This window comes from Corvus brachyrhynchos, unplaced genomic scaffold (assembly GCF_000691975.1).
Source record: "Corvus brachyrhynchos isolate BGI_N302 unplaced genomic scaffold, ASM69197v1 scaffold53, whole genome shotgun sequence".
Classification (NCBI taxonomy): Eukaryota; Metazoa; Chordata; class Aves; order Passeriformes; family Corvidae; genus Corvus; species Corvus brachyrhynchos.
In genome coordinates, this window is record NW_008237681.1 from 6,100,782 (window position 1) to 6,117,967 (window position 17,186).

A 17,186-nucleotide genomic window follows, 5' to 3' on the forward strand; every position below is an offset into this window, starting at 1 on the left:
TGAGGTGTGACAGAGTGAGCTAATGCCATTTTCCATGAGGTGGTCACTAGAGGCAGGAGGGAAATAGCTAGGTCTGTTATAAAGCCCTGCAGGACATCAATGGATGGTGTTGGGGCAACGACTGTAGTACCATATGACCATAATTTTGATTGTACCTTGTTTCCATCTTACATGCTCATCGCTAGATTTGTGAGGGACTGTAAATGCTAACGCCTGGACACTATTCAACTTCCTCCTACGTGCTCTGTATAGTGCAGGAGGAAGATTTGGGTGCTTTGGAGTGACAGCAGCAAAAAAATAATGCTGAATAGGGAGGTGCATGGAGGTAGTGAGTAGGAGTAACTAAGTATGTAATGTGCCTGAACACTTGCTTCTTTATAGCTCACAGGCTCAGCCCTGCTCAGGGCTTTGAGCCCTCAGTGGGGGAGGGAGAGCTGCACTGCAGTTGCCCCTGTGGTCCTTCTGTCAGTCACCTCCCTCTTCATAGGGGGGCTCTGTGAGTCCTGTGCTCCCCTGAGGAGGAGATGGGAGGGCATCGTTCTTTCTGTGAGTTACCTGAAGCATCTGTAGTTTTGTAGAAGGGCCTGCAAGATTTGTGATGCTGGACAGAAGAGGTACAAGAAGAAGCATGAATGGGTCCATAGTTCACTGGCTTTGGGTTCCTCAAAAAAAGGACTGGGAAATAGTCTCATCCTGCACTCTGAAAAAGAAAACAGTTGGACCTGTATTTCTTGAAGGGTCTGAGCCTGATAATATGTGTTAGGCCTGGTCATATGACATGGAGTGCAAGTTTGCAGATGGCAGCAGGCTGAGTGGGGCAGTTGACACACCTGAGGGGGACAGGATGCCATCCAGAGGGACCCTGGACAAGCTCAAGGAGTTGGCCCATGTGAACCTCATGAGGTTTAAGGAGGCCAAGTGCTAAGTCCCATGCTTGGGTCAGTGCCACCCCAAGTATCAGTACAAGCTGAGGGTGAAGGGATTAAGAGCAGCCCACTGAGAAGGACCTGGGGATGCTCGTGGATGAAAAACTGGACATGACCCCGCAGTGTGCTCTCAAAGCATCCAAAGCAGAGTGGCTGGCAGGTCAAGGGAGGGCATTCTGCCCCTCTACTCTGGTGAGACCCCAGCTGCAGTGCTGCATCCAGCTCAGGGGCCCCAGCACAAGAAAGACATGGACCTGTTGGAGCAGGTCCACATGAGGTCCACAAAGCTGACCGCAGGGCTGGAGCACCTCTCCTGTGAGGAAAGACTGAGAGAGTTGGGCTTGTTCAGCCCAGAGAAGAGAAGGCCCCAGAATGACTTCATTGCAGTGTTCCAGTACTTAAAGGAGGCTTGTAAGAAAGGTGGAGACAAACATTTTAGTAGAGTGTGTTGCAGTAGGAGAAGGACTGATGGTTTTAAGCTAAAAAGATAGACTTAGATTGGACATAAGGAAGACAATTTTTTACAGTGAAGATGGTGAAACACTGGAACAGGTTTCCCAGAGAGGTGGTAGATGCCCCATCCCTGGAAACATTTAAGGTCAGGTTGGATGGGACTCTGAGCAACCTGATCTAGTTGAACAGGTCCATGGGCCTTGCAGTGGGAATTGGACCAGGTGCTCTTTAAAGAGCCTTGAACCTAAACCATTCTGTGATTTTATGAAATAGGAGTAATATGCATGCAGCTACCAGGTAACTGAGTTGCTACATCACTTGGTAGTGTGGGTCTGTTGAGTTTGTCAGTCTGCCTTTGTTTCAGACCCCATGATGTGTCACACCGTGGGCAAAGTGTTTTCTTCTGTACCTGGTATGGACAGAGAATGTGTACAATCTACATACACACCATACTGATCTTTCGTTGTTTTAATGCAAAGGCAGGGGGACCGGAGCTAGATGATTTTTCAAGTCCCTTCCAACCCAAACTATTCTGTGATTCTATGAAAAAGGCTTATTTAATGTTCCGTAATAAACTGAGGAACATTTAAAATGCAGATGAACATGAAAACCTTAAAAGGGAACAAGGAATAGTTAAAAGGAGTCCCCATTATTTTTGTGGAACATTTTCATCTGTAATGTGAACTGTCATTAAGGGCTCCATCCGCCTCTAACAGCTGTGACTGGAATAAGAGCATAAAAGCTTAATCAGAAAAACATGTTGAAAAATGAAGACCAAAAAATCCCAACACTTAATTTGTTTTGTTCAAGTAAGCAAAGTAACCAAATCTTACAGGGTAGTGGATACACAGGGTAATAGAAATTTAAAGTAGAACTATATGCTTGCTCTTTTAAATAAAGTAGTAAGGATAGGTGCCAAGAAACTAAGACCCAAATTTGACCCCATATTTGACCATTTCAATAAAGAGAAATTAAATAAATGCCATTTTGGCATTTAACATTTTAGCTTTTCTGGGGCATAGCTATCATTTACGTAGTAGGAAATTAAAAAATAATAAAGTTCATTTTATCTTTGTCTTAAATGTGTCAGGAAGAGGAAGCTGCTGTTTATCAAATAGAATAGAGTTAAAATCATCTAATTCTGTTGAGTATATATATTATATAAAGACGTACTGGACTTGATGATGGGTGTCATTAAGCACGGGCTAATAGGTGAATGCAGGGATTATTTTATAAGGCATAGTGTACCTTTCTTACTTCAGAGTGTTGGTTTATAAAGGTACCCAAATCTATTGTTTTAATATACAAAAATCAGAGTATTTTTTATAGATAGTTGCTGTTAACTGTCTTCTCTCTTAATATTTGATCAGGAGATATCTGCCTTGTTAGCATGGACCATAGCACAGTTGTCAGAGGTCACATGAGATGCTTCAGTTTGAAGGTAGTCAGTGGCTGTTTGTTCAGGTGATCCACTGGGAGGGAAAGTGGAGCTCCTTAACACAGGAGGAGCAAGTTCTCTTCAGTATCTGTCTCCTCAGTTGTGTTTCTCAGCCTTCTCTCAGTCCCAGGATCCCTGTGGTAGACTTTTTTCTGTAAGTTGCTTTTTGGAGATACAGAAATGACCACTTTCAAATATACATGACAACCTGTAGATTTTTATGGAAATTTACTCCTCTTATTGATTGCTCTGTGGTAAGAGGAGGATAAGTGTGAATATGTGGTCAGGTTTTTCCGTTAGCAGCAAAGAATTCGCAAGTCCCTAGACCCAGGAAAGTCACCTTACAGATACCAGTTGTATAACAGAAACTTTCTTTCCTTTTGAAGGGTCTGTTAAGTTGTATTTTTGTATGTATCTGAGCACTGCTGGAAGTGTTTTCAGCTGCAATTATCAGGCAACAAACTAATTTGTCTGATCCATTCCAAAAGCAGCAGGCGCTACTGTTTCCACCTTCAACCTTAACCAAATTGAAAAACGTGGCTTCTTTCATTTACAAGTTTCTTATACTCTCATCTAGCTAATAAACAAAGGAATCTTTTGAAGTCACATTGGGAAATGAAACAATAAATGCAGAATATGGACCAGAATCTAAAACTTAAGGCCAGCTGCAGTTCAAGAGCAACAAGGTGGCTGATAAAAGAAGTCAGCATTATCTTTTGGCAAAATAAAGGCTTTAAGCACTGGCCTTACACAAGTTTTTATTTGGTTTTTCATTTGCTCTTTTACCTGACACAAGTCCCTGTTGTACACAAGTTTGATCTTCCTTTTGCTTCCAAAATGGCTTGGTTAGAATTCTCTTTAACAACTAAACCAAGCATTTTCATATATTTTACTGAAAATTCTCTAAGGTTTTCTAAAAATGTTAGTGCTTTTCTAAGGTAAAGTAAGGAAAGTCTGGACTGACAACTGATTTAATAAATGTTTCCAAGTAGGTCAAACTTACAGATATGCACCATAGAGGAATTAGCTGAAGAAATAACTGAAATCTTATCATTTAAGATTGAAGACTGTTTAAGAATGACTACAAAGCAAAGTATGTCCTTTTTTAACCTACATTTAAAGAGAATGGTGAGATTGTTAACCCAGCTTAATGCCCAGAAAGGTACTGGAAAAAAAGAGTTATAAAATAGCCAAAAGATGATGTATAGCAGGGATTTCTGCAGAGGAATCTGCATAACTCAAGCCACTCAGAGAGTAACAAGAACACACAGCATACGTTTGTAGATCCAGAAAACTGCTGAGACCTTGTGGGCATCAGTTATGTAACAGGAACTGTCTTTTTGCTGTGAAGGATCTCTAGTCTGAGGAGAAATTAGCAATAGTTCAGCATCAAACCAAAAAGATGTATTAACTGTAAGGCTTAAAATTGTTGTGCTCAGAGTCTGTTAAAATTCATAATTTTCATTAACTATTCCAGCAATTGAGTATGTTTATTACAGTTTGCCAATCTGAGAAGTGACGTTTATACTGTAAAAGTCAGAATCCAGAATGGCCCTTGAAAACTGTCAGGAAAAGCCCTAAAAATCACTAAGAACAGGCAAATTGGCCACTGTTAGTTGGGGGGAGAAGAATCTCCTTTGGGTTTTTTCCCCCAGATGATGTAAACTGACATAGGATGTAGTAAGTGTTAAAGAGTTTTCCATTCTAGAAAGCAGTGGTGAGGCTTGTGCTGGATCACTGTGGTGAAACTTAGATACTATACTTGAAAAATGTGGACCAGTTGAAGAGAATCAGGAGAGAACATCAAAAATTACTTAGAAATACAGAAGACATGAGAGCAGGAACATTGAAAGGACTGAGTTTATACAGTGTAAAGTAAGATTAAGGCATGAATGGTATTAGGAATTATAAAAGGCTGTTGCAAAAAAGACATACTCTAGTGGGGAAGTAGCAATCTTGAGTTTAAGAGAGGGAAATTTAGGCCACGTGCTAGGAAAGGGTTTTGAATAGGAGAATAGAGAAGTGGTGAAAAATGACTTAGGGGGCTTGTGGAATTTCCATTACTAAAGGTTTTTAAAAATAGATGAGAAAAACCAAGAAATAACTAAACAAGAACTGATCCTGCCTCTAGGTAGTAGGATGAACTAGCTGGATGATCCTGCCCATCTCTATTTTCTATTACGTTTCTTTTCTAATCAAGTTACATCCCAAGGCTCCAATTACATGCATTTTCACACTTTCTCCTCGTGTTTAACTTTTAGGAGGAAGCAGTCAGTCTCCCATGTTAATGACTAGACTTTTTACTAATCTTACTCAAGAATGCTGATACTACATACATACACCAGGCGAGCATCAGTTTTCAAATGGTTAAAAATTGGAGCACCATGACCAGAATTAACAGTATTGAGTAGTGTTTAGACATTCCATTGTATCCAAGTAAACCCCTCATTTAGAAATTAATTATTTGCAGTGTAGTAAAAAATATTTGGGGTTTCTGAGCCAAAAGAGGAAAAATGGAGTTGTAAAATCTGGGTTTCCCTACTTTGGTCCCCAGTAGGTTCCAGCAAGTAACTGTTGGGTTTATTATTTATTATGCATTATTCATTGTGCCATCTTTTTTTATGACTCTGAAGTGATTTGTATGCTGTTGTAGAAGGTAGAGCCCTATTGTCTGTCAATGTGCATGTTGCTTAGATCTCATTTTGTTTGTAAAAATAATAAAAAATTCTACATCTTAAACTCCTGGTCAAAAAGTTCCATTATTCTCTTCTGGAAAACGGTCTTATATGAAGAGAAAGACATACCAAGCACATCTATCCTATTATTATTTAAATTATTCCTCTGTATTATTTGGTTTGAATATTTATTAGTTTTTTGATAACTCCTTAAATAATTCATAAAGGGTAGCCATACGGTTTGATGAAAAAAGCAGTACAATGAAACCTTATTTTGCATTGCTGTCTTCTTTCATACAAACTATTCTCCAGTGCTTTTTTTTTTTAACAAAGGCTTGCAAGGTACTGGGAACCTCTGTTGTGTTTCTTGCAGTATCCCCTCCCTCTTGGTTTCAGTGGGAGGGAAGAACATCCAGCACCTCACCACCCTATATACCCTGGCGTGGTTTAGATAAAATAATAAACATCCTCCAAGCGAGATGGAAATGAAGAGGCAAAGGTCAGGAAAGAGAGTTGTCATTTCCCATAAAATATAAAAAGTGTATGAGGAATTACTGACTTAGAGAGAAAGAGAATAGAAGATTGTTTTAGGTGATTTATGGGATTTTCTTTTGAATCCCACAAGACTCTGAAGAAATAAGGGCAATTGCTGTACTGACTGAAATAGCCACGTGTATGTCAAGTGTCTTGACAGGAGTCAGCAACAAATACTCGACAGGAAGGCATAAAACCCTACAGTAAGCAGATTGAGGAAGGATTATTGTCATATACTTACTATGTTTCATCCTCATCTCTAATATGTATAGGTTTGCTTAAACCCTGAGGTGTAAGATTTAGTGTTTATTCTAAAAGGTTTCTCATTGCTATAGGTATGCATCACTCAGCATTCCTATTACCAAAATTCTCTTCAGACATATTGGAAGATACTTGGTCTCATCAGCATTTTGCATCAGTGATCTTTTAGTCTGATTTTATGTAGAGGGATGCTTCTTTTTATAGCTTTTGAATTTGATGTGTTCTGCCTTCATTGACTGTCTCTTTTCTCTTGTTTTGTGTTTTTGACTCATGGCTCGCTCTTCTCTACTTGCATTACTATGGCGACTACTAAAACCTAGAATATCTTTTGACCAACTGCCTTGTTTTTATTAAATTCTTCACTTTCTCTCTGCCAGACTGTGTAGTGAATTTGGCATTTTAATGTATCTGACTTCTTGTTTAATTGCACCAGTCTCTTGTGTAATACAGGTCCTTTGCCAAGAAGGACTGCCTGCTTGAAATCTGAAATACAAAATGGGTCTCAGGAAAGGTCAATTGTGGTGTTAATATTGTAGATCAGTGTGAATCTTGCTTGACTCTGAAGAGCCTGGATTTTAAAATACATGATAGTCCAGTGTCAGATTATTGACCAATTTCTTTTTGTTTCCAGCTGAGCTGCCAGGATCATCTGCAATCAAGCTCTCCTCCTTGTGTGATCTTCCAGCTCAGCTGCAAGAATTGTACCAGCAGGGCTTTGTCTTGGCTGCTGTCCACCCTTTTGTGCAACCAACTGATGAAAAAGAGAAAACTCCCCAGGAGCAAATCTTCAGGGCTGTGCTTATCAAGAAAACAGAAAGGTAAAGTATTTCCAGTGAACTGGGATAAAAATAGACAATGGGATTTCCTGGTGAATTTTGACCTACATCAGGAAATTATAGCAGAGTTTACTGTGCAAGACTTGATTTATTTTTTTTTTTTTTTTTTTTTTTTTTTTTTTTTTTTTTTTTTTGTTATTGGTGGGCTTGAATAGGCTTAACATGTTCTTCATGTTTACAATTTGTCTGCAGTTTGGCAGGCGACTTGGAGAATAACAAGTTGAAATATGCTCTGTATTTTGGGATGTGTTGTCATGAGAGGCAAACAAACAAGCCCTATGCCTGACAGTTTGTGAGGATGGTCTTGTTGGTACCCTTTAAGAATTTATTAGATTAAATTATGACAGAAGAATTGTTTGCTTAGCAAAGGCATATTTTGTGTTTAGACAGTTACACTTAATGCAATTAATTTGAGAACTGTAGTACTAATGTGTACTTCTTAAATTTATGTGTAGACTTTAGGCCCTTCTTTCCTCTAAACAATACAAGTTCTTTTAAATTTTTAGTTGGTGCAAACTCCATAAATAAAAAGATTGCTTTCCTGCTGTGTTCCTTTCTTAAAATGTATTCAGAATATTTTACATAATCAAAGTCTGGAGATGAATAAAGAAACAGGAATTCTGTTCTTTTATGATTTAATGTGATTTCTAAAAAAAATCGATAGGCTGTGCTGTTAAATAGCCCAGAAGAAAATGAAAATGTGGATATTTGTAAAGATAAGATTTTTGGTTAATGATTTAAAACCTAATTTAATATTATCTGACCACCCCCAACTCTGCAGCTGCCTGTATTGTTGCAGCCATTTTCTACAGTTTCCTACATTAGTTGCATTCCCCAGTCCAGCCCTTCTTACAGTGGCCAATTCTGAAGGCTGGCAGATAATGAAATCTGTCTGCTGATCCTAGTTCCTCTCTTTGTGCTGATGCGTGAAGGAAAGGATGTAGCTGTTTTATACCTCTGTTTGAAAAGTAAACCACTCACCATTCAATTTGCTGCAGCCTGGTATCCAGTTGGTAGTGGTTATGGACAGGGTTGAACTTCAGCCTCTGACCTAAGGTAAAAGTTCTGCATTTTGTTAGCAAATACATGTAGGCATTAGGCATCACAGGCAATTTGAGCTTCTAAAATAACTCTTAATTTAACTTGACTTGATTTTAGTTTTTTTAGTACAGAACTTCATGCTGGCTTGCCTGATATTATCATTTAAATGGCTTCCAGTTTTATGGTCAAAACATAGAATGTTTGGCTGAACAGTGGACTTGTTGAGTGGTGTTGGGCTGAGTTTGCCTGGTTTTGGGGCCTTGCCTTCCCTGCCTACACAATACCTTGCTGCAAGCAATGAAAGTATTTACATGCTTGAGGTTGTAATGTTAAGTAAGCACTTAAGGACTTCTGTCGGATTGGGGTCTGAGGGTTCAACATCTTCCAGGTCTGAGCTCTGAAGACCTGTCAGGGAAGAGCAGCTTCCTTCTCAATGGAGTGATGTGGCCTTCAAGCCGGAGTGCTCACTATGTCGCTGCACTCGTACTATATCCAGTAGTTTACATCTGTGCAGAATGACTGTGGAAGAGTACAAAATCTTAATTGGCTGCTCACTCACTTGGGTGCCAGTGTTTCACACACTTTAGACAGCTGTAAATGACTGTACAAAATTGAAGACAGTAGAGAGTCTTGAACCAATTAAATTTCTTTTTACATTCACAGTCCGTTTCTCTGCATTCTCTTATCTGTTGTTTCTGACTGCCTAGGGAAGCGGAAGAGACGTGGTGAAGCAGGAAAAAAACAAGTACCAGAAAGGGAAATTACATCAGTTTGATGTTTCATGTAGCTTAAATGTTCCTGAGTTTGGCTGAGAGTTTGGGAGCAGCTTCTCCCATAGTGTGTGGGTGCAACAAATAATTTGCGTTACCAAGTGCTATGAAGAGAGATGGGTGTTGCACAGATTTCAGATGACTATGGCCTGCACAGAGGCCACCTGTATCTGAACTGCAAGTTTATGTCATTCCACAAACTGCTGGGGATTAAAAATATGTAACAGTATGGAAAAAAAGATGTACTGTTAATTTTTTTAAATTAACTTTTCTCATTACACTGCTGATAATGATTAAATTGTATTTTTTTCCCCTGAGGACTGTCAGGTGTCTTGTCATGTCAAGGCAGTCTCTGTATATAACAGTTAAATTGTGGGTAGAAGTTAGGTCTGCTTAGGCTAATTGTTGATCAGGTGGGTGTTTATTTCTGTCATAAGATTTTAGGAGTAAAAGTAGTCCAGCCACAGTTGTAGGATCACTAGTAATGTCATTTATGCTGTGGGGTACAAATCAGTCCCTTTGGTGGTATGGTGTTCATGGGGAGCCAGGGAGCCATAAAAAACTGTACCTTGTTTTGGGACCCACCCTTGGGCTTCCTGGGCACTTGGCTGCAAAACACCTGAGGCAGGAGCTCCTTTCTCACTGCAGGTGTTTCACCACAGATGGCTCCAACACTCTGCACTTCATCTGTCTGTTGTCTGGCACCTTCCATTTTTTTTTTGTTTCCTGAATGGAACAGAAATGAAATTGTTGTGTTAGTGCCTACAGTAATGCCAATTCCATGTATACCGAGACAGAACTGAACGCTTGAATTAATCTTTAGTCAGTGTTGCACTTTTCTATGTCAGTTTCATGTGTTAAAATTAATACTGTTGACTTGTGCTTTGAGGACTTAGTTTTATAGCTCTGCCTCTCCAAAAGTAGAAAAAGGGTATGCCAGCTGCAGCAGATGATGGGTATCATGGAACACCATGTTGCTGCTGTCAATGGGATTTGCAGTGTCTGAATTTGTTCAACAGTAAAATGGAAAAGGGAGTGCTGAGGAATGTTGTATATTAGAACCTGGGAAAACAGTACCTGTTAGTGTTATTTTTAGCCTATATTGCCATTGTCCTGTAGTTTCAAAATACTCTGTGTTAGTTTGCAATGGCATTGTACATTAAGGTGACTTTGAAAGTCACTTTGATGGCTTTCTGTTTAATCTGTGCTGGTATCTCTGGCTTTGTTATCTTGGCTATGTAATCATTTGAGGATATGTTGAAAATCAAGAATTATCCACTGGAATTGTTAGGGAAAATATGAAATTAAGGGACAGATTTTTAAAAAAATCAACAATTAATTGTTTGCAGTGCAGAAGGCATTATGTTCAATTAAAGTAAATGAAAATTAAAGTTTAACTCTTTAGAGTCACTGGGCATGAAGGTAGTCTGCAAAGTTGCTAAACAGCTCTGCCATTGCCCTCATTAAATTTAATATAATAAATTTAAATATTTCTATAACATCTAATGGAATGGTGTACACTAACCAGCTGATTGGAAAGTGGTTTGGAAGTCACGTAGAATAGAGTTGGACAGAAGAATAATAATTTCAGTCTTTGTGAATACTTTGTTTCCCCCTCTAAATTTCAGTGGACTTAACTAAAAAGCAGTTGTCTGTTCTGTTGTCTGTGCTGAGTTCTGAGATATGTGGATTTCTTGGAGAAGAAATCTTGAAGAATCTTGTATCAATTATGTGAAGAAAACTCTTTGAGCTGAGGTTTTTAGAGGTTTTTTTTTCTGAATTTGGGGAAGGCTCTGAGTGTGAAGTATAGGTGTGCCCTGCTGGTTCACGTTCACGCTTGAGAAGAGTAGATTCACACTGATTTAGACTTAGAATCTCAGGAAAGGGAATATAAGCTGGTACCTGAAAAGCATGAATGTGTGACAGTGGGTCTCTGCTGATGGAAGGGACGGGGGAAGGTCCATGTATTTGGGAGATTCTGGCTAACCGAGGTGAGGAGAGTAACACGTATGTTGCTTACATTCCCCAGAGGAACAGAAATCTGTAGTTCTTTGCGTGTGGAATAACCTTTTTCTCCTTGGCCTTTTATTTCCACACTCACTGGTTTTTTGCTTTAAACTTCTCTATGTAGGTGTCTTGGGTGCATTATTATTTTGTATAGCTTGTGGCTGTTGCAGGTTATCCTGCAGAGAAATTACAAAGTCAGCCCCTAAACAAAATTGTAACAAAACCATAGCACAAAGCTACTTTAACTTGTTCCCAGCAATCTGTAGTGTGATACCCCTCTCTGGTACCTTATAGTTCCAAAATTCACTGTTGGTTAAAATGCTTTGGTGTCCCTTTCTAAATACTTAGCACTGGAAAGGAACCTCCATTCTCTCTCACCGGGAAAGATTCAGGGCCTGGGCTCATAAACTGTCTGCTTATAATAGTTTTGACATGTTTGGAGATGCTTCATTTCACCGTGATAGAGAAGCAGGGTATATAAATGGTATTCCAAAGAATTTCTCTCCGTTGTGCCATCTGTGTCTTAGGACATACCAGCTACAGGTTTTGCTTGCAGTCAGTAAAGGAATTAACAGGGAAACATTGCTCTCCAGAAGTAGACTAAGTAGTATAATTTAACCATAATTTTTTAGAGTTTCTAAATGTTATAAATTTCTATGTTTACGTCACACAGCTGTGCAGCTGTCTTCCCCTTCTGTAAAATAATGAGGTGTCAGGTGTTGCGGAGATTCACTTGATGAGTCTAATTCTATTTCTGTAATTTCCCTGTATCTGTTAGTCCTGACAAAACGCAAACTTACCATCACTTGGATAACAAGTACTCTGTTTATCTGCAAAGGAATTTTACAGACTGAGTTCAAAAGTTTAATAGTAAACCAAGATTTTTATAGTGTCCTGATTTTGCTGGTATTTCACTTGGATGTTTTCACTTTGGTGAAAGTAACTACTTCGCATTGATACAATATATTTTTATTTTGGCTATAAATGGATATGTTGGTTTTCATGTAGGATTTAAGCTTGAAGATAAGAAATGTCTGAATTTATCGTCATAAGCATTAGGATCAAACAGGTTTGTGTGCAAATGCAATGTGTGTTGTTGCTCTCAGCAGGCTGATTTCAACTTAATGAAAAGATAATATTTATTCCATACCCAAGAGCCAACAGATATCTTCCTTTAGCTCAAAGGACAATGGTTTGAGTTTTGAAAGCTTGTTATTTGTTACAAGTTCAAAGAAATACATATTTCCTCACAATAACTTTTAACAGTGACCTGAAATAAATGTTCTTTTATCTGTGTCCTTAAAGTTATAAACACTGCACATTAAAGATACCTGTGTATCGATACATACCCAAACTTTTCTCAAGAAACTCTATATACTATCATTAAAAAAAGTTTATAAATTTTACTAACAAATAATACATACTCCAGTGGTAAGGTTTCCTACAGTAAAGAAAATGTTTAGGGTTAGACTTGAGGCTCTTATGATGAAATATACCTGCTTTTATTTTTATAAAAAATGGTGTGGTTTGTGGCTGGGCATCATAAAACCTATGGATTTTTAGATGGTGTGTTCTTGGTTTTCAGATGCTCTACTTCTGCTGGATTTTTAACCTGAAATTGTAGAGATACCAGCCGCTCATGTTAATCACTTTGGTGTGGTTTTATTGTTTTCCTAATGCAGACCAGTTTGTTATGAATGTACAGTTCTATTTGAATGGTAGGGCTATTCCTGTGTAGTGGAAAATCTCAAAACTGCACTTACATTCTTAGCATCATCTTAATGAAATAGTAATTTTAGAGTGTCTGTGCAGTTTACAAGTCTGTTTTGGCTTGCTGTACTCATGGGCATAAGTAATTTCAGGAAGATTAGGACCAAATGCTGGCTTGCTCTGTTCCTTCTTGTATCTGAAAAGGTTTGGAAATCCAGTTTGTAACAGATACCAAGTTGTCAGCTTTAATAGTTACTGTGTAAGTTACTGGTTCTCCACAGCTGGTTGTGGTTTTTCTACCATGACATGGTGCTTAACAGCAAACAGCTGTGCAGGAAATGACAACCTACTGAAACAACCATCGTAACATATTTTTGGCCAGTGAACTTCCAATTATAAGTTAAAATCTTATTTATTCTATGTATAATCATCTTGTTTAGTGGCATTAGAAGACCAGTTTAGGTTCAGGATAACACTTTTTGGCAGTCTGTGGTCCTGAGCCTTTTCCATATTGTTAAATTTGAGGGTATCCTCTCCCCCACCCCACCAGGCATGCGAATGCTGTCCCACGTAAATTTGAGGGTATCCTCTCCCCCACCCCACCCCACCAGGCATGCGAATGCTGTCCCACTGCTCGGCATCAGGTAGACTGAAATTTCACCTCAACTCTTTGCCATCCCATGGTTAAGGTTGTCCATGGTGGGCACTGAGGGTTCCTACAGTGACAGAAAAATCCTTCTTCAGGAAAATTGCTCAAGATAAACAAACAATGAGATGTATAACAAAGGAAGAAAAACAAATGAAAGCCCAGGGTGTATAAGTTGCCGTGAAGTTTTCTGTCAATCTCCATAGCCAACCAGTGGTTGTCCTCTCCTGGGGTGGGAGGCAGGAGGCTGCCCTTCCTCACTGCAGGGGAGGTGCTGGCATTGTTCACTCTGTCCCTTCTGTTCCCTCTCTGGTATCCCACAGTGCGTTACAGTGAGTACAGGGTGTTGTAATGAGTCTGGATGTAGCAGCTTTTTTGGTTCATCCTGGCTTCCAAGAAGGATACAGCATTAGTGTATCCAGGTGTGCTTCTTTCAGGCTTGGGCCTTTTTTAATTAACCCAGCGATTTTTTTTATCAGAGGAATAGAAGTAATACAAAACCCCCAAATGTTTGCAGGCAATGAAGGAAGATTCAATTTTCCAACTCAGGAGGACAAAAAGAAAAGGAAGAAGTTGCTGACTGTGCATCCAGAAGAAAAAGAAGATCTTTACAACTGCTGGAGCTTACAAATTTTTTTGACTGAACTGATCTCAGCATTTCTCTTTCTCTTCTCCTTTTTGTTGAGAAATATTTCATTATAGGAGAGTAAAAATCAACTTTACATAAAACCATTGCTTTAATTTAAAAATATTTTATATGTTGGACTACCAGTAAAGTCCTGTGCTATAAAACTGGTAAGAGACTCCAGAGTATGGATTATTGGGTTATTTCTCACGATTGACATCAGTCCTTTTTCAGAAGAGAGCAGAGGAATGCAAGTGCACAGAACTGTGCTCCTTGGATTTTTTCTCTCACTTCTGGGACCTTGATAGATGTACATTTTGTGGGGGGTCCTATTTCATAGTTTCTAATGAAAGTGGTCCTAAAAGTAGTGCCATTAAATTAATCAAACTAAAAGCATATTAATTTCTGTTCATACAGAATTTACCTGTACCTAAAATTATCTACTTCTCTATGGCTATATTAATAATATTCTAGGAGTTTAATGAGAAACTTTTATGATATTTATGAAATACTTTGTGATACATGTATGAAATGCTTTGTTTATTGCATAGAGACTGGAAAGAATTTCTTACCCACCTATCTTTGCTCAGAAAATTATTTTTGTGGTCTGTGACATCCACAGCTGTTTATTATTTTCATCTGAAAAGCTATGGCTCTTGTTCTGTTTGTTCATTTTTGACAGAATAAAAGGCTTTTAAAGTTTTCCTAAAAAGGTGGAAACTACCAGTATAGACAAAGAGACAAAGACTTGCTTTTAACATATATGGACATAATTTACTTGAGAGCATGGAAAAATACTTCTTGGAGATATAGAGTCCTTCTGTTGGAAGATTTTAACTAAGGATTTTATGGCCTTTAGTAGGTTCTGTTAAGTGTGTTCTGTAAAATAATGTTCTTAGCAGAGTGCAGTTGTATTTGATGCCATTTCTTTCATGAGCCATAGTACAAAGGTAGCCCCCAAACTCTTAGAGAAGGAATTCAATGTCTGCAATTAAATATTTCCAAGCAGCAAGCGTATTTTAAAGTAAGTGCTTCTTAAAGGAGTCAAACAGGACATTTTAAGCAGCTGTAGTAATAAGCACTATATTTTTATGGATATCATCTGTATCTCACATAACTCTTACTCCTTTCAAAGAGGTTGGAAGCAGGTCCTCAAAAAATTGCACAGAATCAGAGCTCGGGGAGCTGTTCAGGGGGAGGAGAGGAATTAGGAGAGAGTGGTTCAAGGCAAGCTTCTCTCTTCCTTACACCTGTCTATAACTTCACCAATATAGGTCGAAAAGGATTTATTTTTTCAGACAGTCAGGGGATTTAAACATTAAAATATAGTCTTTCTTCTTCTTTCAGAATAATTAGAATAGAAAGTTTTCATGTGGGTCACAGCAGTGCCAGAGTTAGGAACAACCTTTGCCAAATGAATGGGCACAGAAATAGCATGACACATACTTAATTTCTGGGATTTGATATCTTTAACTTTGAATTTGAGCTGTAGTATTTTACAGTCTCTTGGAGGGGAGTGGCTTCCTCAGCTGGGCTGGAAGGGAGCTGCAATGAGTACAGTGGGTTATCCAAGCAAGGGAAGTAGTGGAGGTGTTTGTTCCTTGCATTTGTAGAGTTTTGCAGTTGACCCCTTAAAATGGGATTGGTTGTCTAAAAGGGGCTTGGTTCCTTGCTGCCTGTTCCTGGTAACACACGTCTGGTTTGTAGTTATACAACAGCCAAAGCACTGGAGAGTTGTATTTGCTCCACTTGGTGTTGTATGGACTTGACTTTGCAATATTGAGTGACAGTTTTGATTGTTTATTGATCACAGGAGCATTAGAGAGCCCGAGTTCATATTATTTCTGTCTGGAACGTGGCTAGATAACATCAGGGCTACTTTTCCTGTTAGTCATATTCAGATTAAGAAAAAAAAAAAAAGTAGGTATAGTTGTAAGTATGCTTGCAGGGAGACTTTCTAAAGTTTATTTTTATGTTCTTGAGTTAATCTGTGGCAGAAAATCTGCATAGAATAGATTTTCTTATCTAGGACTTCAGAACAGCAAAAACTGTTGTCAGCAGTACACGTGTTGTCTCTCTCAAAATGATTTTTTATTTTCTTGACAAAGTTCTTCTTGCTGCTTAAATTAATTTGTGTGCCTGTTGCAGAGGAGTAGTGGTGAAATACTTAGTCCCCCAATAATGACTTATGTAAATTCTATAAAGATGTTTGGAGAATTTTCATGAATACCAGTGCTCTGTTAAAATTTTTGTCCAGAATGAAGTAGAGAATGGAAGCAAAGATTATAAGAAGAACCTAGAAAAGAGGAGAAAAACAAATAGGGAAAGGACTTCAGTGTTACCAAACAGTGCACAGTCTGCTACCACCTGTTCAGGTATAAGTGAGATAAGAGAAGTGAAGTGAGTGTAGCCTGTGTGAAAGTGGGAGGATGAAATACAGCAAATGTCTGCAGTATTGCCTAGGAAACACTGCCAGTTTGCAGTCAGCAGCCTACGCATCGCACGGCTCCGGGGAGCTGTTACTGTCTCGGGAAAGCCCCTGGGACCATCTGTAGCTGAGGCGTGTTCTACGTGTCACACAATCCCAGTCCCCAGAGCAGGCCTTTTGCACAGGCTTGCTTTTGCAAGCATGGCAAGCCTGCCAAGCCCCTGTTCTGCTGTTTTGCTGCTTCCTCAGCACTCCCAGTTCAAACTTGGGTACCTTGCTTCCTGTCCTGTAGATACCCAGGCATCAAACAACTGCTGGCCGGGATTAGTTCTTCGCTTGGAACTCGATCTGTTGATTCTCCATGAAGTGTTAGATAACTGTCAAGAATTACAGGCTAGCATTTATTTTGAATGTTCTTCCATGTGTTCTGAAAAACTGAGAAAGCAAGTGATTGTCTGGATATCCTCTGTTGATCAGGTGTGTCAGTTTCCTTTCATGGGAGTCTGGAGGAGATGAAAACTGCTTCAGTAGCACTGCTTTACAGTGCATGCCTGCAGACTGTTTCTGAAGATCATTCAGTCCAAACATTCCCTCGGCGTATTTTGACCAATACCTGTTTCCACAGTGCTGATTTGTTCAGCAAATGCATATGGCAGATGCCATTTGCTTTGAATTATTTTAGGAGTTAGTTTCTTCCGAAAGAGAAGGGACTTCAGGCACAGCTTTACATTTCTCAAAAACAAAGAATAAGGGAAGACTGAAGGTTAAACTATTTTTGATCAGCCCCTGATTTTTAGGTGTTGACTTGGAATGGATCTAGATAAGAGAAGGGGTTT

At 39.0% G+C, this 17,186-nt stretch overlaps 1 protein-coding gene across 2 annotated transcripts in view; it reads left to right on the forward strand.

The window, feature by feature from the left end:
• Window positions 1-17,186, forward strand: part of RFTN1 (raftlin, lipid raft linker 1) — an 88,418-nt gene that overhangs the window by 25,024 nt on the left and 46,208 nt on the right. For both annotated transcript variants that reach the window (XM_017732145.1, XM_008632042.2), the window contains one exon: window positions 6,919-7,105. In XM_017732145.1, the coding sequence (XP_017587634.1) occupies window positions 6,919-7,105 (187 nt within the window). The remainder of the gene's footprint in view (window positions 1-6,918; window positions 7,106-17,186) is intronic.